Genomic DNA, 25,348 nt, shown 5'->3' on the forward strand with positions numbered 1-25,348 from the left:
CAATCCCCAGGAGGCAGAGAGTTCTAGTCCCGCCTTAAGCCTGAAAGCCAATTGGGTGACTTTGGGCCAATCCCCAGGAGATGGAGAGTTCTAGTCCTGCCTTAGCCATGAAAGCTGGCTGGGTAACAGAGCCAATTACCAGGAGATGGTGAGTTCTAGTCCTGCCATAGGCAGGAAAACCGGCTAGGTGATTTTGGGCCAATCACCAGGAGATGGAAAGTTCTAGTCCTGCCTTAAGCCTGAAAGCCAATTGGGTGACTTTGGGCCAATCCCCAGGAGGCGGAGAGTTCTAGTCCCGCCTTAAGCCTGAAAGCCAATTGGGTGACTTTGGGCCAATCACCCGGAGATGGTGAGTTCTAGTCCTGCCATAGGCAGGAAAACCGGCTGGGTGACTTTGGGCCAATCACCAGGAGATGGAGAGTTCTAGTCCTGCCTTAGGCATGAAAGCCAATTGGGTAACTTTGAGCCAATCACCAGGAGATGGCCAGTTCTAGTCCCGCCTTAGCCATGAAAGCTGGCTGGGTAACTTAGAGCCAATTACCAGGAGATGGTGAGTTCTAGTCCTGCCATAGGCAGGAAAACCGGCTGGGTGACTTTGGGCCAATCCCCAGGAGATGGAGAGTTCTAGTCCCGCCTTAGGCATGAAAGCCAATTGGGTAACTTTGAGCCAATCACCGGGAGATGGCCAGTTCTAGTCCCGCCTTAGGCACGAAAGCTGGCTGGGAGAATTTGGGCCAGTGCCTGTCTCTCAGCCCAACCCACCTCACAGGGCTGTTGTTGTGGGGAAAATAAGACTAAGAAGGAGTATTGTGTGTGTTTGCCACCTTAAATTATTTAAGGTAAAAAAAAATAAAAAGTGGGCTCTAAAAGAACGAAGGGAGGGAGGAAGGGAAGGGAAGGAAGATATAAGAGGAAGGGAAGGGGAAAGGAAAAGGAAGAACGAGAAAGGGAAGGAAGAAAAAGTTAAAGCTGCCGCCTGATTTTTTCATCCCCAATTTAAGTCCTTCCACCTCTCCGACTGTTGCAAAGAGCGGCTTTTCCCTTCGCACAAACAAACACCCGGCACTCTCGCCTGTGTCCCACTACTCCCCTTGGTGTGGCAGCCTGGATTTCGACCTCCAGCCCTCCCCCCCCCCAGCGGCTTGCCCCTTCCCACGATCTGCACCCCACCCCCCCAGCCGCTTCCCAAGGTCTTTTTCCTGGCTGCTCAGCCCCTCCGTCCCCAGAGAGGTTTTGCAACCGGGGTTAACGGTCCTCGGTCCTCGGCAGCTGAAGCCATTTTGTCTTCGCCGGATTCCAAGTCCGTCTCCTCTCCGTTGCCGAGGGGGCTGCTCTTTCGTTCTCTCTTTCTTTTTTGCAACGGTGGGGGGGAAAAGGGGGGATTTTTTTCCCATTTATTTTTTAGCATTGGAAGGAAGCAGGTAGTCCTCGACTTACCGGCACAACTGAGCCCCAAATTTATGTCGCTAAGTGAGACATTTGCAGCTCTTTTACTCTTTCTTTCTTTCTATTTTTTCTTTCTATTTCTTTCTCTGTTTTTTCTTTCTTTTCTCTTTTCTTTCTTTTTCTCTTTTCTCTTTTTTTCTCTTTTTCTGTTTCTTCATTCTTTCTCATTTTCTCTTTCTCTTTTTCTATTTTTTTCTTTCTTTTCTTTTTTCTTCATTCTTTCATTTTCTTTCTTCATTCATTCTTCCCCTTTCATTTTTTCTTTCTTTCTTTCTTTCTTTCTTTCTTTCTTTCTTTCTTTCTTTCTTTCTTCTCTTTTTCTCTTTCTCTTTTTCTTCATTCTTTCTCTTTCATTTTCTCTTTCTATTTTTCTTTCTATTTTTTCTTTTCTTTTTTTTCTTCATTCATTCTTTCATTTTCTTTTCTTTTCTCTCTTTTTTCTCTTCATTCATTCTTCCCCTCTTTCATTTTTCTTTCTTTCTTTCTTTCTTTCTTTCTTTCTTTCTTTCTTTCTTTCTTTCTTTCTTTCTTTCTTTCTTTCTTTCTTTCTCTTTCTCTTTCTCTCTTTCTTTATTCGTTCTTTCATTTTCTTTTTCTATTTTTTCTCTTTTCTTTTTCTTTCTTCATTCTTTCTCTTTCATTTTCTTTTCTCTTTCTCTTTCTTTTCTCTTTCTTACTTCATTCATTCTTCCCCTCTTTCATTTTCTCTCTCTCTCTCTCCCTCTTTTCTTTCAATTTTTGCCCCACTTTACAAATTTTCTCGCCACATTTGTTAAGGAAATCGCCATAATTATTAACATGGTAACGTGGCCGTTAAGCGAATCCGGCTTCCCCCATTGAGTTTCATTGTCAGGCGGTCACAAAAGCGGATCACGTGACCCCAGGAACACTGTGACCGTCATACGTACGAGTCAGTTGCCAAGTGTCCGAATTTTGATCACTTGGCCATGGGGATGCTGCAACGGTCCTAAGTGTGAAAAACGGTCCTAAGTCACTTCTTTTTCAGTGCCGCTGTAACGTCAGTCACTAAGTGAACTGTCGTAAGTCGAGGACTACCTGTTTTGTCTCCTTTGCCATCCCCGGGAGCTTTCTCTTTAAATCTGGAGGCTGCTTGGAAAATCCTTAGTTTAAACAATTTCGCCATTCTTCCCGAAGGCTCAGAGTAAATCCTGTGGGCGAAATCGGCAACCTGGTAGAAGACAGATTTGGATTTGGATTTCGCCCTGTGAAAGGAAGGCTTGCTTCGCTTTGGTTTTTGTTTGGCTTTTATTCACCGCCTTGGGGGTGACAGGTAGCAGCGGTTTTATGTCTCCTTGAATCAGAAACGCTTGCTGAGGAAAGGTCAAATTAAAAAACAAGAAAGGCAAAGGTTAAATGAGTTGCAGCTTGGGAAGAAAACGCCTGGTTTTTGTTTTTTGTTTTATTTTAATCAGAAGAGCCTGTTATTAAGATATCGGTAAGAGGATATAGCTGCTAGAAATCTCTGTGCCCCTGTTCCTCAACCTGGGCGACTGGAAGACAGGTGGACTTCAACTCCCAGAATTCCCCAGCCAGCATGGTTGAGAAAGATTGCACTAGGCCAGGAGTAGGCCACCTTGGCTCTTTTATGACTCGTGGACTTCAACTCCCAGAAGTCCTGAGCCAGCATGGGGGAACTGTGGCCCAGGAATTGATCATGGGATCCCCAGCTGGCTTTGATGCCTAAGGCAGGATTAGAACTCACCGTCTCCTGGTGACTGGCCCAAAGTCACCCAGCCAGCTTTCATTCCTAAGGCAGGATTAGAATTGACAGACTCCTGATGATTGGGCCAAATCACCCAGCCGGCTTCCATGCCTAAGGTGGGACTAGAACTCACAGCCTCCTGGTGATGGGCCCAAAGTCATCCAGCCGGCTTCCATGCCTAAGCCGGGACTAGAACTCACAGCCTCCTGGTGATGGGCCCAAAGTCACCCAGCTGGCTTCCATGCCTAAGACGGGACTAGAACTCACAGCCTCCTGGTGATGGGCCCAAAGTCACCCAGCTGGCTTCCATGCCTAAGGTGGGACTAGAACTCACAGCCTCTTGGTGATTGGCCCAAAGTCACCCAACCGGCTTCCATGCCTAAAACGGGACTAGAACTCACAGCCTCCTGGTGATTGGCCCAAAGTCACCCAGCTGGCTTTCCTGGCTAAGGAGGAACTAGAACTCACCGCCTCCTGGTGATGGGCCCAAAGTCACCCAGCCGTCTTCCATGCCTAAGACGGGACTAGAACTCACAGCCTCCTGGTGATGGGCCCAAAGTCACCCAGCCAGCTTCCATGCCTAAGGCGGGACTAGAACTCACCATCTCCTGGTGATGGGCCCAAAGTCACCCAGCCGGCTTCCATGCCTAAGACGGGACTAGAACTCACAGCCTCCTGGTGATGGGCCCAAAGTCACCCAGCCGGCTTCCATGCCTAAGGCCTATTCTAGCCTGGTGCCTTAACCGCTAGACCGAACTGTCTCCAGTTGATGGGAATGAAATGTAGGCAGGGCTTGTGCTGACATCCTGGCCAAGAACGTTTGCCAGATGGACGTAGGAAGATTTATTGCTAAACGCTGACAGCCCTTGAGGCTGTTCTGACTCGGATCAAAATGAGCCGGGCCTCGTGTGCCAAAACACCCAAACCCGTCTGTTGAACTCTTGAACTTGGAAAGCAACCCGCACGACCTAATTTGCTTGCCCTAGTTTCCACAGACGGGGCTCTGATCCTGGCTTGTCTATCTTGGCAACCCCCGGGGCCTTTATCCCTGCGTAACCCCACGGAGGAGGAGGAGGAGGCGGCCTGCGGTTGCCCTCTCCGCCCCCCCACCCCCAGATGTTCCCCGAGGCTTAATCCCCTCAGCCTGGTCCCCGTCCTAAGAGGCTTTGCCTGGCCCTGGCCCAGTGCGAGGGTTGTGCAGTTGCACACAGCATTGTGGCTATGGGGTTTCAGCGTGGCCAGCCCCACTGAAACTCACCGGGGGGGCTGGGGGGCTTTTCAAACCTCCTTCCTGCCGTTTCCGTTTAGCTTTGGCTGAAACAGTCAGGGGGTTAAACCAAGAAGCAGGAGAGAGAGAGATTGAGATTTATTAAATTTATATGCCGCCCTTCTCCCCAAGGACTCAGGGCGGCTCACAACAATAAGAAATTAAAAAAACATCAAGTACAAAATTTAAAAAAAGGATTATTTTTTTTAATCCCATTTATATCCCGCCCTTCTCCGAAGACTCAGGGCGGCTTACAATTTAAGCACAAACCAATGTGCTTAGCAATCCATTAAACAATGGATATAATAAATAAATGACAATTTAACCCAATAAAAGCCAAATTTAAAACCATAGTCAGTCCAGGCCCGCTGGTTGGAACAACCGCACCCACAGAGAAGGCTCTCCCCCGGGGGTCACCAGCCGGCATTGCCTGGCCGACGGCACCCTGAGGAGGCCGACTCTGTGGGAGCGAACCGGGCGATGGGAAGTTGACATTGGCAGCAGGTGGTCTCGCAAGTACCCCGGGCCTAAGCCATTTAGAGCAATAAAGGTAATTACCAGTACCTTGAATCGCACCCGGAGGGCAACCGGAAGCCAATGCAGCTCGCGCAGGAGTGGTGTAACATGGGAGTATCGAGATCCTCCCATAAGCACCCATGCGGCCTCATTTTGCACCAGCTGAAGCCTCCGGGTGCACTTCAAGGGCAGCCCCATGTAGAGAGCGTTGCAGTAATCCAGGCGAGAAGTGACAAGGGCGTGGGTGACCGTGCATAGGGCATCTCGGTCCAAAAAGGGGCGCAACTGGCGCACCAGGCGAACCTGTGCAAAGGCCCCCCCTGGTCACGGAGGATAGATGGTCTTAAATAAATAAATAAATAAACCTTTATTGTCAAAGTACAACCATGTGTACATTGAGATTAGCTGAGCCTCCCCCCGTGCTCCCTCCCCCCAACACACAGTGACAACAAACCCTCCATCCCACCACACCATGTGAACCAACTACACCACACACCGGCCTCCCAAGTCAATCCTGCATAAGATTATGTCCCATTTAAAAGCCTAACAGCCCACGGATAAAAGCTATTTTTCAGCCTGTTGGTACGGCTGGCTATATTCCTATATCTCCTACCGGATGGTAGGAGAGTAAAGAGATACCGTCCAGGATGTGAGTCATCCCTGAGAATCTTCCTCACTCTTCCAAGGCAACGAGCCCTGGCGAGGTCATCCAGTGGTGTCAGGGGACAGCCCACAATGTCTTGTGCTGTGCTCACTACCCTCTGTAATACTTTCCTATCCGCGGCTGTCAGACCAGCATACCAAACCACAATACCATACGAGAGGACGCTCTCTATAGTAGACCGGTAAAAGAGGGTCATTAGCTGTTGTTCTACCCTGTTCTTCCGCAAGACCTTAACCCTTCCAGGTTAAGCCGTGAATCCAGGAGGACACCCAAGTTGTGGGGGCAGATGCAAGGGAGAACTTGCTTCCCAGTGCTTTTTGTTAAAACACACACGCGCGCGCGCACACACACACACACACACACACACACTTACATACATACATACTTATATACATGAATACAGATATTCTCTTCTCTCGCTTCTTCCTGAGTCCTCAGCCACCCTGATTCCAGACAACCAGTCACATTCCCCCAGTCTCTTCTTCTCCAAACGTCCCGTTTTGTTTCGCTTTCGTTTCGTTTGCAGGAATTGACAGTCGGTACAATGAAGGATGCTGGGAACTTGCCAACCATCTCCTCTTCGGCTTGTACAGCCAGGGCAACGCTGAGTTTGAAAGATCAGGATTTCCCGAAGAAGTCCTGGACGGTAAGAGGGGAGCGGTCCCCACGGGCCGGCAGAAGCCGCCCCGCCCCCCCCCCCCATTTGAGTTCGCACATGACGCTGGCGCCCCTCCCCTTCTAACGCGTCCTCTTTTCGTGACCGCAGATGTGATCCTGCTGATTAAGCCAGACAGCGTCCATCTGTACTGCAACCCCGTCAACTACAATTACCTTCTCCCCTACGTGGCGTTTTGGAGGAACTTGCATTTCCACTGCCTGACGGAAACCGAGGTGAGCGAACAAGCCACAGATTGCGGGGTTAGAACAAGGCTTGTCCGAGACAGGCTCTCGCGTGTGAAAGTCTGGACTTCCAGGATTTCAGCTGGCTGGCTAGCTAGCTGGCAGGGGAATTCCGGGATTGGAAATCCACCAACGGCTCGGACTTTTTCCCCAATTCCTTCCATTTTTCCCCCCCGTTTCTGGCGCGACTGTTGCGGAGAAGCAAAAAAAAACCCCGCTTCTCCTGTTGGCTATCAACCCAGATTCTATAATTCCCCTGGTGTCGTATCCCTCCAGCCCCAGTTTTTCAATTTCCAGAGCCGCCCGGTTGCGGCTTTTCAAACATTCTCTCCAAGCTGGCCATTTGGGAGTTTTTATTTCGGAGACCTTTTTTTTTATTTTTACCCCTTGGCAGGGGGACTCGGCCTTCCTGCTAGGCAGGCTTTTTTTTTTAAATCCCATTTATATCCCGCCCTTCTCCGAAGACTCAGGGCGGCTTACAAGCTTAGCAGTAGCCTTCATCCTATGTATATGCCTGCTTGTTAGGGCTTTCACACACACCCCCAAGCGGCATTATTACAAAGTCAGCTTAATTGCCCCCAACAATCTGGGTCCTCATTTTACCTACCTGGGAAGGATGGAAGGCTGAGTCAACCTGGAGCCTGGTGGGACTCGAACCGGCACTAATTGCAGGCAGCTGGTGTTACTTAAGGAGGCATTAGCCCCCTGCTCCACCAAGGCGCATTTAACATTTTCAAATCTTTTTGCGGTCCAAAATGGTCTTTCTGCTGTTCCTTTTCGTTTCGCTCCCTTCTCAGCCCTCGTCCCACCAGCCCGTCGTTTCAAGCGGGCCGCCTTGGATCGCGAAAACGCGGGAAACGCCGTCAAACGAATTCGTCGCTGGGGTCTTGGGCACCCGTGAAAGAGTCCCAAGTACAATAGGCAGGGATTTTAAATTGGAGAGGGGCTTACGGGGGGAAAAAAAAATCCTCCAGCCTGGCTCTGGAAAAAAAAAATCACAAAGAGAGCCCGTGCCAGGGGTCTTTTCAGTTAGCAAGTTCTGTAAAAATGCCCCTTTTAAAAACACACAAACCCCCCCCACACCAAAAATGGAGCTTGGCAAAAGTTTACACGTCCCGTATTTGGGCTTTGGTGCTTTTGTTCTGTTGATTGGTTTTCTTTTGTTTTTAAAGGAAGGGGGGGCCGGCGTGAGCTCCGCTCTTGAATTTGAGAATTTCAGGGAGGGGGGGGCACAAGGCTGCGCCTCTCACAGCCATTTGCGGGTTTCAAATGAGGGGCAGGGAAAGAGAGTGGCGGGAACGTAGGGGTCCTTTTTGTAATTCAACACCGGCCAGCTTTGGGGGGGGACTTGCAAAAGTATTTCGACCTTGGGGCAGAAAATGTCTCGCTTACCGTATTCCACCTAGTAGAAAGAGAGAGGGAGTTTGGGGTTAGTAGTTAAGGTGTTGGCCTAGAAAACAGGAGGCACTGAGTTCTAGTCCCACCTTAGGCGTGAAAGCCAGCTGGGTGACTTTTGGCCAGTCCCTCCCTCTCAGCCCAACCTACCTGAATCACCAGGAGACTGGGAATTCTAGCTCTGCCTGAGGTATGAAAGCCAGCAGGATGACTTTGGGCTGCTCACCAGGAGACGGAGAGTTGTAGTCCTGCCTGAGGAGTGAAAGCCAGCAGGGTGACTTTGGGCCAGTCACCAGGAGACTGGGAGTTCTAGTCCTGCCTGAGGTATGAAAGCCAGCAGGGTGACTTTGGGCCAGTCACCAGGAGACTGGGAGTTCTAGTTCCGCCTTAGGCATGAAAGCCAGCTTGGTGACTTTTGGCCAGTCCCTTCCTCTCAGCCCAACCTACCTGAATCACCAGGAGACTGGGAATTCTAGCCCTGCCTGAGGTATGAAAGCCAGCAGGATGACTTTGGGCCGCTCACCAGGAGACGGAGAGTTCTAGTCCCGCCTGATGTATGAAAGCCATCTGGGTGACTTTGGGCCAATCACCAGGAGACGGAGAGTTGTAGTCCTGCCTGAGGAGTGAAAGCCAGCAGGGTGACTTTGAGCCAGTCACCAGGAGACTGGGAGTTCTAGTTCTGCCTTAGGCATGAAAGCCAGCTGGGTGACTTTTGGCCAGTCCCTCACTCTCAGCCCAACCTACCTGAATCACCAGGAGACTGGGAATTCTAGCCCTGCCTGAGGTATGAAAGCCAGCAGGATGACTTTGGGCTGCTCACCAGGAGACAGAGAGTTGTAGTCCTGCCTGAGGAGTGAAAGCCAGCAGGGTGACTTTGGGCCAGTCACCAGGAGACTGGGAGTTCTAGTCCTGCCTGAGGTATGAAAGCCAGCAGGGTGACTTTGGGCCAGTCACCAGGAGACTGGGAGTTCTAGTCCTGCCTGAGGTATGAAAGCCAGCAGGGTGACTTTGAGCCAGTCACCAGGAGACTGGGAGTTCTAGTTCCGCCTTAGGCATGAAAGCCAGCTGGGTGACTTTTGCCCAGTCCTTCCCTCTCAGCCCAACCTACCTTAATCACCAGGAGACTGGGTGTTCTAGTTCCGCCTGAGGAGTGAAAGCCTAAATGGGGCATAAACTCGCTTAACAAATCTTTCACTGAGCCACCTCATTTTGGGGCTCAAATGTGGCGGTAAGTCGAGGGCACCCTGTACTAGAATTCCTTATTTCGCTTGGCCGAAATTGACGATCCCACACTGCTGCCTTTTCAGAGCCACCTGAAGCGGTGCTTAAAGAGGCTTTTGTGTTTTTTGAAGGAATTAAAAGCCCTCATAAATCATCCGGCGGGAAACCCACCCAAATATTGGCCTTACGCTCTTTATTTTTCAAAAGGTTCTCCTCACCCCCCCCAATCTTCTTGTCATTTTTATTAGTATGAAGACGAAGAGGCGGCGGAAGAATTTAAAATTGCCAGCTTCGTGGACATGGTCCGAGATTGCAGCCGGATCGGCATCCCCTTCAGTTCCCAAGGTGGGTTGTTATTTTATTTTATATATGTTTTTTTAAAAAATTGGTTTTTAACCATAACAATCTCCAGCGCCTGGTGTACAGCGTGTCGTCTTGGTTTATATATTTGAAAAAAACAACACAAAAAACCCAGCAATAATAATTAAATTCCAGATCTTTTAAATACAGACTCTTGACGCCGCACAGATAGTCCTCGGCTTACAGCAGTTCATTTAGCGACCGTTCAACGTTACAACAGCACTGAAAAAAGCGGCTTAACGTCCACTTTTCACATTTAGTGACCGATATAGCATCCCCCCCATAGTCACGTGATCAAAATTTGGATGCTCGGTAACCGATTCGTACTTAGAACGGGCGCGGTGTCACGCGAACCCCTTTTGCGACCTTCGGACGAGCAAAGTCAATGGGGGAGCCAGATCCACTTAACAACCGGGTGACTGATTTAACAACTGCAGAGATTCGCTTAACGACGGTGGATAAGGTCATAAAATGGGGCAAAACTCACTTCATAAATGCCGCGCTTCTCGACGTAGATTTTGGGGCTCAGATGTAGCCATAATTCAAGGACTACTTGAGCTTTTGTCCCCATCTGGATTTTGGTCTTCATTTTAGTGCAGGGGTCTTCAAACTTGGCCCTTTTATGACTTGTGGACTTCAGCTCCCAGAATTCCTCAGCCAGGCACGCTGCTCTGTAAGATTCCAGGCTTGACATATTCTGGCCTCTGTAGCTCTGAGTTCGAGATCAGCTCGCTTTTGCCCGGCTGAAAAGTGGGATGCAGGAGAAAAGGGGGTCCAGGGGTATCCATTTGTCCACGTTTTCATGTGTTGTTGGGTTTCTGGAAAGCATTGCCACGATTCCCAGGAGAAAAATACTCAGAAAGCTGGTGTGAATGCAGGTAGTCCTCGACTTACGACGATATTTGAGGCCCGAATTTCGGTTGACAAACTACAATCCCCCAAATCCTTTGCAAAGGCGCCTAAGCTAGTCCAACCTCCTTCTTCTCAGGCAGGGGTGGGGAACCTTGGCCCTTTTATGACTTGTGGACTTCAACTCCCAGAATTCCTCAGCCAGCATGCAGAACTGTGGCCCCTTTATGATGAGGCACGCTGGCTGAGGAATTCTGGGAGTTGAAGTCCACAAGTCATAAACGGGCCAAGTTTGAAGACCCCTGTTTTAGTGGGACTCGAAGGAAAATCACTGGCGCATTGTCTCCAAAGTGAGTAATTTGAGCCCCCTCCTCATTTGCATTAAATCACCCTCTGTAAAATTCAGACACAAAAGATCCCCTGTGCTTTACATATAAATCCTCTTTTATGCACGGAAAGAATGGATTCTTTTACTATTATTATTATTATTATGTAGCTTTCCTTTTTTTAGAACAGAAAAGACCCAGCTTTTGGTTTCCTGTTAATGATGGGATGCCAGGATCTTCAGCAGAACAGCCTTTGCAGGGATCGTGAAGGAGAGGCAGGGGGGGGGGGAACCGGTTACTGAGGAGAGCCCAAGTGAGCTGATGCAAGAAGCTTGCAAGCCTCCTTGTTGTAACTCTATTTATTTTTTAATGAACGTTAAACAAGAAAGCAGAACTCCGTAGGTTTCTGAGTAACTGCAGAAAGAGGGCAGAGAAGAGCAACAAAGGGGATTAAAGGACTGGAGGCTAAAAGATATAAGGAACGGTTGCTGAAATTGGGTAGATCCAGTTTAATGAAGAGAAGGGCGAGGGGGGTCATGATGGCAGTCTTCCAGTATCTCAGGGGCTGCCCCAAAGAAGAGGCAGTCAAGCCATTCTCCAAAGCGCCCAAAGGCGGGACCAGAAGCAACGGATGGAAACTAACCAAGCAGAGAAGCAACCTAGAACTAAGGAGAAACTTCCTGATGGTGAGAACAATTGATCAGTGGAACGACCTGCCACCAGAAGCTGTGAATGCTCCAACGCTGGAAGTTTTTAAGAAGAGACTGAAATGGTATAGGGTTTCCTGCCTGAGCAGGGGGTTGGACTAGAAGACCTCCAAGGTCCCTTCCAACTTTATTATTATTATAATTGGGCAAGTCCAGTTTAATGAAGGTGACATGAATGCAGTCTTCCAATCATTTGAGGGGCTGCCCCAAAGAAGAGGCAGTCAAGCTCTTCTCCAAAGCCCCTGAAGGCAGGAGAAGAAGCAACGGATGGAAACTAGTCAAGCAGAGAAGCAACCTAGAACTAAGGAGAAACTTCCTGACTGTGAGAACAATTAACCAGCGGAACAACTTTTCCTCCAGAAGTTGTGGGTCCCTCCAGCACTGGAGGTTTTCAAGAAGAGACTGGACCCCCATTTGTCTGAAATGGTATAGGTTCTCCTGCTCAAGCAGGGGGCTGGACTAGAAGACCTCCAACTCTGTTATTCTGTTAACATGGCTAGGAAACATCCTAGAGACATTGAAAAGAAATATCTTTCAGTAACAGTGGCTTATTTTTTGCTTGGTCAAAAGAAAACAAAAAACCCACAACCTTCTCCACTGCTTTCGCTGGTCTTGACCAAAAGCATTTACGTCTTCCAGTGTCCCAAAACGCTGCAAACAACACCTTTACACTGTATGTTTTGCAGGGCTGTCTGCTGTCCCATGGATTAAATCAGGGGCCTTCAAACCTGGCCCTTTTATGACTTGGGGACTTCAGCTCCCAGAATTCCTCAGCCAGCATGGGGGAACTATGGCCCTTTCATGACTTGTGGACTTCAACTCCCAGAATTCCTCAGCCAGCGTGCCTGGCTGAGGAATTCTGGGAGTTGAAGTCCACAAGTCCTAAAAGGGCCAAGGTTGAAGACCCATGATATAGACTTTTAAGAGGAGTGGACTTCAACTCCCAGAATTCCTCAGCCAGGCATTCTGGCTGAGGAATTCTGGGAGTTGAAGTCCACAAGTCATAAAGGCCAGGTTTGAAGGCCCCAGATTAAATTCTAATTATAGCCTTTCTGTCCTACTCCCTCTCTCCCCATCTTTCAGTGAGGGCGGTGTAGGTGTGAATAACAGCCATAAGTCCCTTTTTTCAGTGCCCTGTTAACTTTGGATGTCACTAAACGAGGACCACCTGCCAAAAAAAAAACAAAAAACCAAGTTGCAAATCCAGGTTTGGTTTCTTCCAGGTCACCTGCAGATCTTTGACATGTTTGTGGTGGAAAAGTGGCCCATTGTGCAGGCTTTTGCGCTGGAAGGCATCGGCGGTGATGGCTTCTTCACCATGAAATACGAGGTAAGATTGGCGGGGAGGGGGCTCAGTTACGGCAAGGGGCTTCCAGGAAGCCGATCAGAGGGATAGGGTGGGGATCAGGCACCCCACTTTTCCAGCACCCCAGCGAACCCGATTTGCATTTGGAAAGCTTTGATCCCACGAGTGTCTCCTCTGTGTGTTGGGGAAAAAAATCAAGATAGAATAGAACAATAGAATAACATGAGTTGGAAGGGACCTTGTAGGTCATCTAGTCCAACCCCCACTCCTGCTCAAGCAGGAGACTCTAAACCAGGGGGTCTTCAATCTTGGCAACTTTAAGACTTGTGGACTTCAACTCTCAGAATTCCTCAGCCAGGAGGAATTCTGGGAGTTGAAGTCTACAAGTCTTAAAAGTGGCCCAGTTTGAAGAGCCTGGTTCTGCTGAATGTAGTGGACTTCCAACTCCCAGAATTCTTCAGCCAGGAGGAATTCTGGGAGTTGAAGTCCAGAAGTCTTAAAGTTTCTATAGGATTTCTCTGGGATTTTTTTTTCTCTAGGATTTCTGTTGGGCTTTTTCCTGTAGGATTTCTCTCGGATTTTTTCCTATAGGATTTTTTTCTAGGATTTTTTCTATAGGGTTTCTGTGAGGCTTTTTTTCTGTAGGATTTTTTTTTCCTTTAGGATTTCTATAGGATTTTTTTTAATATATATAGGATTTCTGTGAGGCTTTTTTCTGTAGGATTTCTCTAGGATTTTTAGTAGGATTATTTCTTTAGGATTTTTCTCTATAGAATTTCTGTGCAGCTTTTTTCTGTAGGATTTTTTTTTCCTTTAGGATTTCTATAGGATTTTTTTTTAATATATAGGATTTCTGTAGGATTTTTTCTATAGGATTTCTGTAGGATTTTTTTCTATAGGATTTCTGTGGGACTTTTTTCTGTGGGATTTTTTTCTGTAGGATTTCCCCCCCCCCATAGGGTTCTTCTTTAGGATCGTTTCAGTCAGGTGGGGCTCCTCCATTTTAGCTGGGAGGGGCTCTTTGACTGGCTTCCCCAGCTGGGGAAACAAAATGGCTGCTTTGGGTGTCGCAAAACAAGGGCGCCCTCAGCCCACACAGCACCACTTTCCAGCTATAATAGCAGGCTTGTTAGTAACTGTAGCTGAAATGCGTCAGCATGAAGCCAGATCAGAGCCCCCCACACACACACACTTTCCATCCACCCCAGCCGCAAATGGTTCTTCATCTTGAGCCTTCTGGTTGCGTCTGGGTGTGACATTGTGAACGATTAAGCCGTGGAACAGCTTGCCTTTCAGAGGTTGTGGGTGCCCCATCCCTGTCAGTTGTGTAGACTGGGCAACCCATTTGTCTGGAAATAGCTATAGCAATTCCACTTAGACTTATATTCCGCCCTATCCACTCTCTGTAAGCTTTACAGCTAGCCCTCGACATACAAATGATTCATTTAGTGACCGTTCAAAGTTACCACGGCACCGGAAACAATAGGACCGTCGGACCGTTTTTCACACCTAACCGCCATCGCAGCATCCCCCTGGTCACCTGATCCACGTTCAGACGCTTGGCAACTGACTCAGATTTATGACGGTCGCAGCGTCCTGGGGGCAAGACCGATTCGCTGAACAACCGTTTTAGGAAAACTGCAGTGATTCACTTAATGACCTTAGACAAGAAAAAGTCATAAATTGGGGCCAAATTCACTAACGGATGTTTCACTTAGCAACAGAAATTTTTTGGGGGAGGGGGGGCAGTTGTCGAGGATTACCTGTATTTGCACGTTGTCCCCAACAATCCGGGTCCTCATTTTAACCGACCTCGGAAATGGATGGAAGGCTGAGTCAGCCTGGTGAGATTCGAACTCCAGACTGCGGTCAGAGTTTGCCTGCAATACTGCATTCTAACCACGCTGCCACCAGGACTCCTGCATGGAATGATAGTAGGCCTCATGCTTGAGCGGGGGGTGGGGTGGACTAGAAGACCTCCAAGGTCCCTCCCAACCCAAAGATTGTGTAATTCTGTTGTGTGTTCCCTCATGTGCACTTCTGCTTACAAGCGTCCTCTTGTAGAGACCCCCAGCGCTCTTTGGTCTGACCGCTGAATTCCTGAGACCCCTTCCTCATACAATCCCATTTGCCATCCCGGCCGAGACACCCCACCCCACCCTACCCCTCACCCCCATGCCTCTTGGCCATCTCTGACTCAGTCTTCTTCTTCGCAGCTGATGGACGTCAGTCTGGATCTCTGGAAAGCCTACAGCAAAGTGGATCCCGTTTCTTTGGAGAGCTTACTCGATGAGGTAAAGTGTCCGGCATTTCTCCCCCTTTTTTCTCAGTCTCTTCTTAAAAACTTCCAGCGTTGGAGCATTCACCGCTTCTGGAGGCAGGTTGTTCCACTGGTTAATTGGTCTCACCGTCAGGAAGTTTCTCCTTAGTTCCAGGTTGCTTCTCTCCTTGACTAGTTTCCATCCATTGCTTCTTCTCCTGCCTTCAGGCACTTTGGAGAATGGGTGGAATATAGAATATAGAATAACCATTCAGACAAATGGCTGTCCAGACTCTTCTTCAAAACTTCCCATGTTGGAGCATTCACAACTTCTGGAGGCAGGTTGTTCCACTGGTTAATTGTTCTCACTGTCAGGAAGTTTCTGTTGTGTATTTACTAATTGTTATTATAGTGAATTAAACAGAAGTACAAGGGCTGAGGTAAAACCGCGGCAGCTTTTGACAGCTGTCAAAAGCTGCCAGGCGAAACCGCGCAAGCGCCAACAATTGACAGTTCAACACGCGCTACAGATGACAGCTCCGAGCTGTCAAAACCGGACGGCTCCGATTGGCGGAGACTACGGCGCGGGAGCAGACTCACCCCTGATTGGTCAAGCCGCCGGCAGCTGTCAGTATAAATAGATGTCTTGTTCCCTTGTTCTTTGCCTGGTTCCAAATAAAAAGTTAAACTGTTAACTTGCTGTCTCGCCTGCTTCTTGAGCAAAGCACTGGCGACGAAGGTGGGATGCTGCTTGCTTAGCTGAAGTCACTACCTAAGGGGAGAAGAGATTTTTTCCCTTAGCCGAGCTGGTCACTTGCTGAAGTCACTGGAAGTCAAACTTCCATTCAACGCAAGCAGCGACACCTCAATTACAGACAGCATGACGAACCACGGCCACATTCGAGAATTCGATACCCGCCACCCAGAAGGCTGGGAATCGCATCTGGGCCAGGTAGAAGGGTACCTGGTAGTCAAGAAGATCACGGATGACCGGGCCAAGGCGGCCGCCCTCCTCTGGCTCAGCGGCCCCGCCGTTTATGATGCCGCTGTGGGGATCTTCACCCCGGAGCCGGTCGCCACCATCTCCTATGCAGACCTCACTGAGGGGCTGAGTAAATACTTCATGCCCCTCAAGTCAGAACTCTACTGGAGAGTGAACTTCGCTCGGAAACTCCAGCTTCCTGACGAGTCAGCAAATGACTTCATAATCAGGGTCAGACATGCCGCACGTCGGTGCCGGTTCCCGGATTTGGAAGACCGAATCCGGGACCAGATTGTCATAGGGCTTAAGGACGAACGGCTGAGGAAGAAGCTGATCGCCAAGCCTGAAATGACAATGACCGATGTGGCTAGGGAAGTCATCGCATACGAAGACTGCCACGGAGACGACCGACGGGTACCGGACAGCGGACCACGGGGGTCCGTGCACCAGGAAGACGGCAGGTTCAGCGGGTCTGAGGACGACGATGGCCCCACAGATATAGACGCGGTGCAACGGCGGTTCGAGAAACTGAGGATGCAACGCAACTACAAGGGGGGCCCTGCCAACAATCAGAGGGGGCCCAACTTCCCGACAAACAGGGCGAAGTGTGCCAGTTGCGGCGGAAGCCACCCTAGGGCAACGTGCCGGTTCCGAAGTGCCAAATGCCACGGGTGCGGGAAGACAGGCCACCTCAAAGCCGTGTGCCGCAGCCGGAGCCGGGAAAACCTGCACGACCTGGAGGTGACAGCCGAAGGTATGGCCCCATATACACTCAGAGCTAGGCACAGCCCCAGAACCCCAGTGTCTAACGTAAGGGGGAGGGCGGAGAAACATACAGTCCACAGCATTCTTAAGCCCAAAATCAAGGTGGACGTCCGGATTCATGGAATTCCCTGTGAGATGGAGGTGGACTCTGGGTCCTCCGTCTCACTAATCTCATGGCAAACGTACAGGGACATTTGTAACCGAAGTAGGGAAAGGCCCGCCCTTAGACCCACCAAACTCCGCCTAGCCGACTTCCAGAAAACGCCCATTAAACTCCGGGGAAAAGCTTCCGTCCCCGTAGAGTTCAAAAAATTTAAAGGATCCCTTCCTATTTTGGTGACCCAAGAAAACAGAATAAGCCTGCTAGGATTAGACTGGTTTGAGGCACTAGGAATAGCGTTGACAGGTGTCAACGCCATTCAGCTGTCAAAATTGGAATCCGTCTGCTGTCAATTCGCGGACGTTTTTGACAGCTCACTAGGGAAATACACGGGACCGCCCGTATCACTTAAACTGAACCCAAATGTAATGCCTGTCAGAATCAAGGCCAGAAGGGTTCCCTTCGCCTTGAGGGAAAAAATAGAAGCGGAGCTTGACAGATTAACAAACTTAGGGGTCCTCGAACCGGTAGAAGGGGCCGAGTGGGAGACACCCATAGTGACCCCAGTTAAGCCAAACGGCCAAATTAGATTATGTGCCGATTATAAAGCGACCCTCAACCTCGCTTTAAACGCACATGCCTACCCGGTACCGGCTGTCAAAGACATCCTCGCGGCCATCAAGTCAGGCGCCATATTTGCCAAATTAGACTTGGCGCAGGCGTATTTACAGTTGCCTGTCACCCCTGACACCGCTTTGGCTCAAACAATAGTCACCCACAAGGGAGCATTCAAAATTAACCGCCTTCAATTCGGCATCTCTGCAGCCCCGGGAATCTTCCAGGAAATCATGGAAAAAACACTTAAAGGAATTCCCGGGGTCTGCCCATATTTTGATGACGTCCTAATTGCAGGGGAATCGGAAAATGACCTGGCGGACAAACTAACTAGGGTACTCCTAAGGTTCAGGAAGGCCGGTCTCAAATTAAAAAGAGACAAATGCTCCATCGGGGTGCCCTCAACAGAGTTCTTAGGTTTTAAAATAGACGCTAAGGGAATTCACCCCACGGACACAAAAATTAAAGCTATCAAAACAGCACCGACCCCCAAAAACAAACAAGAACTTCAGGCTTTCCTAGGGTTAGTCAACTTTTACCACACTTTCCTACCGCATAAGGCCTCCATTGCAGAACCCTTACATAGATTATTAGACAAGGGCAAACCTTGGACGTGGACCCCTGAGCATGATAAAAGTTTTAATCTCCTAAAAAACTTACTCTCCAGCAGCACAACGGTAGCCCTGTTTAACGATCAGCTGCCCTTATGTCTCGCCTGCGATGCCTCCCCGTACGGCATCGGAGCGGTCCTAAGCCATTTAACTAAAGAAGGAATACAGACCCCTGTAGCGTTCTATTCGAGAACGCTGTCAAAACCTGAGCGGAATTACGCTCAAATCGATAAAGAGGCTCTAGCTATAGTGGCCAGCGTAAAAAAATTTCATGATTACCTGTATGGTCGACCATTTACTATTTACACTGACCATAAGCCCCTGTTAGGACTCTTTACAGTAAACAGGCTAACACCACAAATATTATCTCCCCGCATCCTGAGATGGTCTACATTTCTATCAGCCTATTCATACAAACTAGAATACAGGCCAGGGAAAACCATGGGCCATGCAGACGGCCTGAGCAGACTGCCGCAGCCAATTGTTGACCCAGACCCAGCACCAGCTGGAAGGATACTGGCTATCTCAGAACTGCCAGAATGCCCCTTAACTGTCAAAGATATCTCCGCAGCTACCGCGGGAGACAAAATCCTAGGCAGAGTCCTAGGCTATGTCACCATGGGCTGGCAATATGCACCCCAAGAACCACAATTCCAACCTTACTTCTTAAAACAAAAGGAATTATCCACCCATCAGGGATGTCTCTTGTGGGGCTGCAGAGTAATCATCCCTGACAAACACAGGCTTAAGGTGCTAGATAGCCTCCACGAAGGACACCCGGGCACCGTCAAAATGAAGGCCCTGGCCAGGAGCTATGTGTGGTGGCCGGGTATAGACAAACACATTGAGGCACACGTAGCTGGCTGCTATGCCTGCCAGCTGGTTAGAGCAGCTCAGCCACAGGCGGCCGTACATAGATGGGAAACGACAAAGTCACCCTGGTCCCGCATCCATATAGATTATGCAGGTCCGTTCCAGGGACAATCATTCCTAATTGTCGTAGACAGCTTTTCAAAATGGCTCGAAGTGGCGCCGGTTGCCAACACAACCTCCTCGGCCACTATACAAGTTTTAAGGGGATTATTCGCCACTCACGGCCTCCCTGATGTTATAGTTTCCGATAACGGGCCCCAATTTACCTCCTACGAATTCCAGAGTTTCACAACGGCGAACTCTATTAGGCACACCACCTCGGCTCCCTTTCACCCATCATCGAACGGCTTGGCAGAGGTGATGGTAAAATCAACCAAGGAGGCCCTGCGCAAGATCATCTCCGGCAACTGGCACCAACGACTGGCGCAATTTCTTCTCTCCCAACACACCACGCCTTGCACAACTACTGGAAAGTCCCCAGCAGAGCTTCGCTGGGGCAAAAGATTGACCACCAGACTGGACCGTCTCCACCCAGACAGATCCCCTCCAGACCCAGAACTGCCCCTCCATCATAGAACCCTCACCACTGGGCAAGCTGTCTGGGCGAGAAACTACGGGGGAGGAAACAAATGGACACAAGGGGTGGTCATCGAACAAACAGGTCCCTTGTCTTACATCATTGACATCGGACAAAATATACACATCCGCAGACACATAGACCAACTACGCCAACGCAGTCCTCAAACTATAGGGGGAAGGGGTGACGACGAAATACCGACAGAAGCACCGGCGCAAAGACTGGCACGCCAAAACTCCCCTGACCGGAACATACCATTCCAACACCCCACTCCAATCAACGCAGATCCAGCAGAGCCAAACCCCCCACCCCCGGAGCCAACCCAAGAAGCGCCAAGAGAACCAGAACATACCACCGAGACTACCCCCCGGCGCTCCGAGAGATTAAAGAAACCTCCCCCATACCTGAAAGACTACGAATGGGGAAACCCTAAAAAGAAACAGTTGGGGTAAATTCAACTCAATCAGAGGGAGGGGGAAGGGGTGTTGTGTATTTACTAATTGTTATTATAGTGAATTAAACAGAAGTACAAGGGCTGAGGTAAAACCGCGGCAGCTTTTGACAGCTGTCAAAAGCTGCCAGGCGAAACCGCGCAAGCGCCAACAATTGACAGTTCAACACGCGCTACAGATGACAGCTCCGAGCTGTCAAAACCGGACGGCTCCGATTGGCGGAGACTACGGCGCGGGAGCAGACTCACCCCTGATTGGTCAAGCCGCCGGCAGCTGTCAGTATAAATAGATGTCTTGTTCCCTTGTTCTTTGCCTGGTTCCAAATAAAAAGTTAAACTGTTAACTTGCTGTCTCGCCTGCTTCTTGAGCAAAGCAGTTTCTCCTTAGTTCTAGGTTGCTTCTCTCCTTGACGAGTTTCCATCCATTGCTTCTTGTCCTGCCTTGAGGTGCTTTGGGGAATAGCTTGACTCCCTCTTCTTTGGGGCAGCCCCTGAGATACTGGAAGACTGCTATCATGTCCCCCCTCGTCCTTCTCTTCATTAAACTGGACATTTCCAATTCCAGCAGCCGTTCCTTATATGTTTTATCCTTGTCCCCTGATCATCTTTGTTGCTCTTCTCTGCACTCTTTCTAGAGTCTCGACATCATTTTTACATCGTGGTGACCAAAACTGAATGCCGTATTCCAGGTGTGGCCTTACCAAGGCCTTGTAAAGCGGTATTAACACTTCACCTGATCTTGATTCTGTCCCTCCGTTAACGCAGCCTAGGACTGTGTTGGCTTTTTTGGCATCTGCCGCAGATGGCCTGGTTCCTATTTAAGCGATTGTCCACTAGGACTCCGAGATCCCTCTCACAGTTCTTGTGGGTCATTTCAAGAAAACGTACCCGTCAGGTGGTTCGGTGGGCTGTCGAGGAGGAAGAACGGCAGAGAGAGGGCGGCTGATTCTAAAATGGCTTCCAGGTGGACCCTGTCTTGGAAGCACGGAGAGCGGTCACTCCTCCGTTCGTGTCCAGATGCATTTGAGGGACGCATGTTTGGGGACCTCGTTTGTCCCTCGTTCCGCCAAGGGGCAGGAGGCAGTGATCAGGTGCCCAGGCAACTGGTTCTTTTGGATCCAGTGAACCCTCCAGCAAATACAGAGATTTTCAGCTTTGCTGTTAGCTCGAGCAAACCGATTTAAAAGCACAACATAAAAAAGCACACAGCTAGTCCTTGCCTTGCAAACCGTTTAGTGCCTCTTCAAATTTACAGGGGCACTGAATAAAGTGACTTCACACTTACGACCGTTGCAGCATCCCCGTGATCACGTGATCAGAATTCGGACGCTTGGCAACTGGCTCCTATTTATGACGGATGCAGCATCCCGGGGTCATATAAATCCCCTTTTTGCAAAACGACAAGCAACATCAGATCTGCTTAACAACCGCTTTAACTCACTTAGCTGCCGTGATTCGTTTAACAGCCGTTGCAAGAAAGATCACAAGGTGGGGCAAGGCCTACCTCGCTGTCTTGCTTAGCAGTGGAAATTTTGGCTCCATTGTGGTCCTAAGTCAAGGACTATACCTGGATTAAGTGGGGTGTGTTTCAGATGGGCTACATGTCACGGTTCCGACACATGAAACTCTTCAAAGAACTTAGAGGCATTGCTTGCCTTAAAGAATCTTTATTTGAGTAGCATAGCGTCGGCACGTACACAGTCGAAGCCAAAATCTGAGTTTCCCTCCCCTGAGCACACAGTATCAAAGCACAATTCCCTCCTCCAATTAACAGTCATAAATCACATTCTCCAATTAGTTTAAAATGCAGGCTTCCCCTCCAGTTCTCCCAATTCTTATCGTCTCTTATTTCAATAACCTTGGTTCTCACACTAGGCTCGGTATTGTTGTGTCTAGCTAGACTCTCGTGCACATTCCTCCCTCCAGTGTCATTTAACTCTAACTCTTAAGAGTAAAACGTCAGAAGAAAATGTTTGCATCTCCATCTGTTGTCAAAGCAAAAACATCCGATGTTAGCAGCGTTGACATCGGCACTGTTATGCCCGTATGCATGCACGAATGGGCAGCATGCGAGTGCATGGGCATCTGCAAATGGGCCACGTGAAAGCACATGGGGATGCGCAAACAGGGCTGTGTGAGTGCGAGTGCCACTGCACGAGGAACGCTCCCCTCTCCATCACCTGCCGCGTTGTGGCTTCTTTCATTTTTGTTTTTGGCTTTGCTACGGGCTCACGAGCTTTCGTTCAGATTCCAAGAGGCTATTAAGCTTTTTGGTCACCCAGGGCACGCGTGCCAGAGGTGGCACGCAGAACCCTCTTCGTGGGCACGCGTGCCGTCGCCCCAGTCCTAGGCCTCCAGCTGGATTTTATAAAACCTTTTCGCTTTAGGCCTCCGCCGCTGTGTGCAAAAAAAAAAACCCCACACAAAAGGTTCAATCAATCAAATCAATTTCAATTTCTCATGGGGGAAGAAAAAAAGATCTCGCAGAGTTGGAATCGATGGATTGAACTTTTTAGTCCCACCCAGTCTGCCGTTACCACCGCAGCCACGCCCAGCCAATGCGCCACGCCCAGACAATGGGTCACACCCACCCAATGGGCCACGCCCACCCGGCACCCGACGATACGTAAGTGGGTTTTGGGTTGCAGTTTGGGCACCCGGTCTCTAAAAGGTTCGCCATCACTGATCTAGCGTTTCATATTCCGGAAGAGTTTTTTTTCCCCCTCGACAACCTGGGAAGAGTCGATAACCGCTCCTCTGCTGCCACCTAGTGGCCGTCACTTGAGCTGTTTTGGACCACTGTTTCCTTTCCGCCGGCTGCGTAATGTTCAAAAAAATAAGACGCTCCCGTGTAGATATTTCTGCTCTGAAGCATCCTTCAGCGCATTCGGGTCTGTTGGCAGAACCTCTCCAAGACGTGGGACAGCAAATGGCGTATTAAATGACCGATTATATAGGCAAGATAGTGGAGGGCCCTATGTCTTTTTCTCAAACCCGAAACAAACAAACCGGTCCTTCCTCCACCAAGATCAAATCCAGAGGGATCCGGAGGGATTGCTTTCGGCTGAGTTGTTTCTAAAAATAATCAATAAATTACACGAAATTGCCACGCTCTGTTTCCCCCCCCCCTCTTTTGATGTTTTATTCCTCCTTGCTGGCGTAGTGGAATCTTATTTCCGGCAGCTGCTACCGGCAAAAGGATAGGTTTGATGTGCAGTTAATTTAATTTTTGCCAGCCGTTTATTATTGTCTTTAACCCCCGAGCTGGCTTGACTTCAGAGTTTGACAAGAAGCAGCTTGTCGTTGTTGTCGTTTTCGTTTTTAAAAAAAGCTTTTTTTTTTTTGCTGCAAAACGTTTTGAGCAGGTTAGGCCTTGATCTTTCCAGCTCCATCAATGCAAATGTTTGACCTCTTCCTTCACCCTCTTTTGGGGTTCTTTTTTTAAAATGGTGTTGGCTTGTTGTGGGTCGGTAACAAAACGTTTCTTTTGCTCTCTAGGACTTGATGACTTTTGAACACCAGTGGACCAACTTCTTTGCCAACTTTGACACGGATATTCCTTTCATTCTGGAACTCTCAGAATCTCAGACAGGAGAGGTAGGGGCCGAATTTCGGAGGGAAAGAAAAACTTAATTTCACCTATCTGATTACAGGTCGTCCTGGACTTGCAAGCCTTCATTCAGTGACCATTTGAACTTAACAACAGCATTGGAAAAAAGGGACTTAGGACCGTTTTTCCACACTTGCGACCTTTGCAGCATTCCCTGTGGTCACGTGATCAAAATTCAGGTGCGCGGCCACTGACTCATATTTATGAGGGTTGCCGCGTCCTGAGGTGTCATAATCATTTTTGGGTGATCTTCTGACGAGCAAAGTCAGTAGGGAAGCTGGATTTGCTTAACGACCGTGAGAATAGAATGAAATGGAATGGCATGGAATAGAAATACAGAATAGAATAGAATAGAATAGAATAGAATAGAATAGAATAGAATAGAATAGAATAGAATAGAATAGAATGGAATGGAATGGAATGGAATGGAATGGAATGGAATAGAATAGAGAATAGAGAATTGGGATGGGATGGGATGGAATAGGATAGGATAGGATAGGATAGGATAGGATAGGATAGGATAGGATAGAACAAAAATAGAATAGAATAGAATAATGATAATAGAATAGAACAGAATAGAATAAAAGAATAGAATAGAACAGAATAGAATAGAATAGAACAGAGAATAGGATAGGATAGGATAGAATAGAACAGAACAGAACAGAACAGAATATAATTAGAATAGAATAGAATATAGAATATAGAAAATAGAATATAGAATATAGAATATAGAATATAGAAAATAGAAAATAGAAAATAGAACAGAACGGAATAGAATAGAATAGAATAAAAGAATAGAATAGAATAGAATAGAATAGAATAGAATAGAATAGAATAGAATGGAATAAAAAAATAGAATAGAATAGAATAGAACAGAACAGAACAGAACAGAACAGAACAGAATAAGAATTATTAGGAATAGACTAGAATAGAACAGAATAGAATAGAATAGGATAGAATAGAATAGAATAGAATAGAATAGAACAGAACAGAGAATAGGGTTAGGGTTAGGGTAGGATAAGGGTGGAATGAAACCAGCCTTTTTCAGTTCCTTGGTTCCCTGCCCGAGATCAAGCATCCTTCCTCTTCGAGAATGAAAAAGGCATCAACCTGGCTGGGTGAAGGCCAACTGGACCCTGCCCAACGGAAGAAGACACAGACACGGCTGGGGGCGCAGGAGGTGCCACCTGGAGATGGCCAGGAAGCTTCTTGCAAGAGCCCAAACCGCTCTTGAGAACACAACGTTGTCGGGCTTGGCTAGGGCTGGCCATTGGGAGAAGTAGCTGGCATGTCTGCGTATAAGTAGTCCTTGACCACAGTCGAGCCCCAAAGGTGTGGGGCTCACCGACATAGTTGTGAAGTGAGGTATGCTCCACTTTACGACTTTGCTTGGAGCAGATATTAAGGGAATCAAGGGCAGTCAAGTTAGGTTGTTAAGTGAATCTGGCTTGCCCCATTGACGTTGCTTGTCAGAAGGTCGCAAAAGGGGATCACGTCACACACACACACACACACACCGGGGACCCTGCAACCGTCATAAATAGGAACCAGTTGCCAATCGTCTGAACTTTGATCATGTGACCCTGGGACAATGCAACGGTCGTAAATACGAGTCAGTTGCCTGGTGTTTGAATATTGATCAGGTGGCTGTGGGGATGTCCGCGACGGTCGTTAAGTGTGAAAAACGGTCACAAGGCCCTTTTCCCAGCACGGTTTGTGGTCTTAGGACCACAATGGATCATAAAAACAAAATTCTGGGACTAAGCGAATTTTGCCCCATTTTACGACCTCTCTCGCCACAGGGGTTAACTGACTCACCGCAGC

The 25,348-nt window shown here is 48.6% G+C and overlaps 1 protein-coding gene across 1 annotated transcript in view; it reads left to right on the forward strand.

The window, feature by feature from the left end:
• Nucleotides 1–25,348, forward strand: part of DNAAF9 (dynein axonemal assembly factor 9) — a 97,415-nt gene that overhangs the window by 9,330 nt on the left and 62,737 nt on the right. The window contains exons 3-8 of the mRNA XM_081332220.1: nucleotides 6,143–6,262; nucleotides 6,383–6,507; nucleotides 9,381–9,477; nucleotides 12,598–12,704; nucleotides 14,897–14,974; nucleotides 23,413–23,511. Of these exons, the coding sequence (XP_081188346.1) occupies nucleotides 6,143–6,262; nucleotides 6,383–6,507; nucleotides 9,381–9,477; nucleotides 12,598–12,704; nucleotides 14,897–14,974; nucleotides 23,413–23,511 (626 nt within the window). The remainder of the gene's footprint in view (nucleotides 1–6,142; nucleotides 6,263–6,382; nucleotides 6,508–9,380; nucleotides 9,478–12,597; nucleotides 12,705–14,896; nucleotides 14,975–23,412; nucleotides 23,512–25,348) is intronic.

This window comes from Vipera berus (assembly GCF_964194415.1).
Source record: "Vipera berus genome assembly, chromosome: 7".
NCBI lineage: Eukaryota > Metazoa > Chordata > Lepidosauria > Squamata > Viperidae > Vipera > Vipera berus.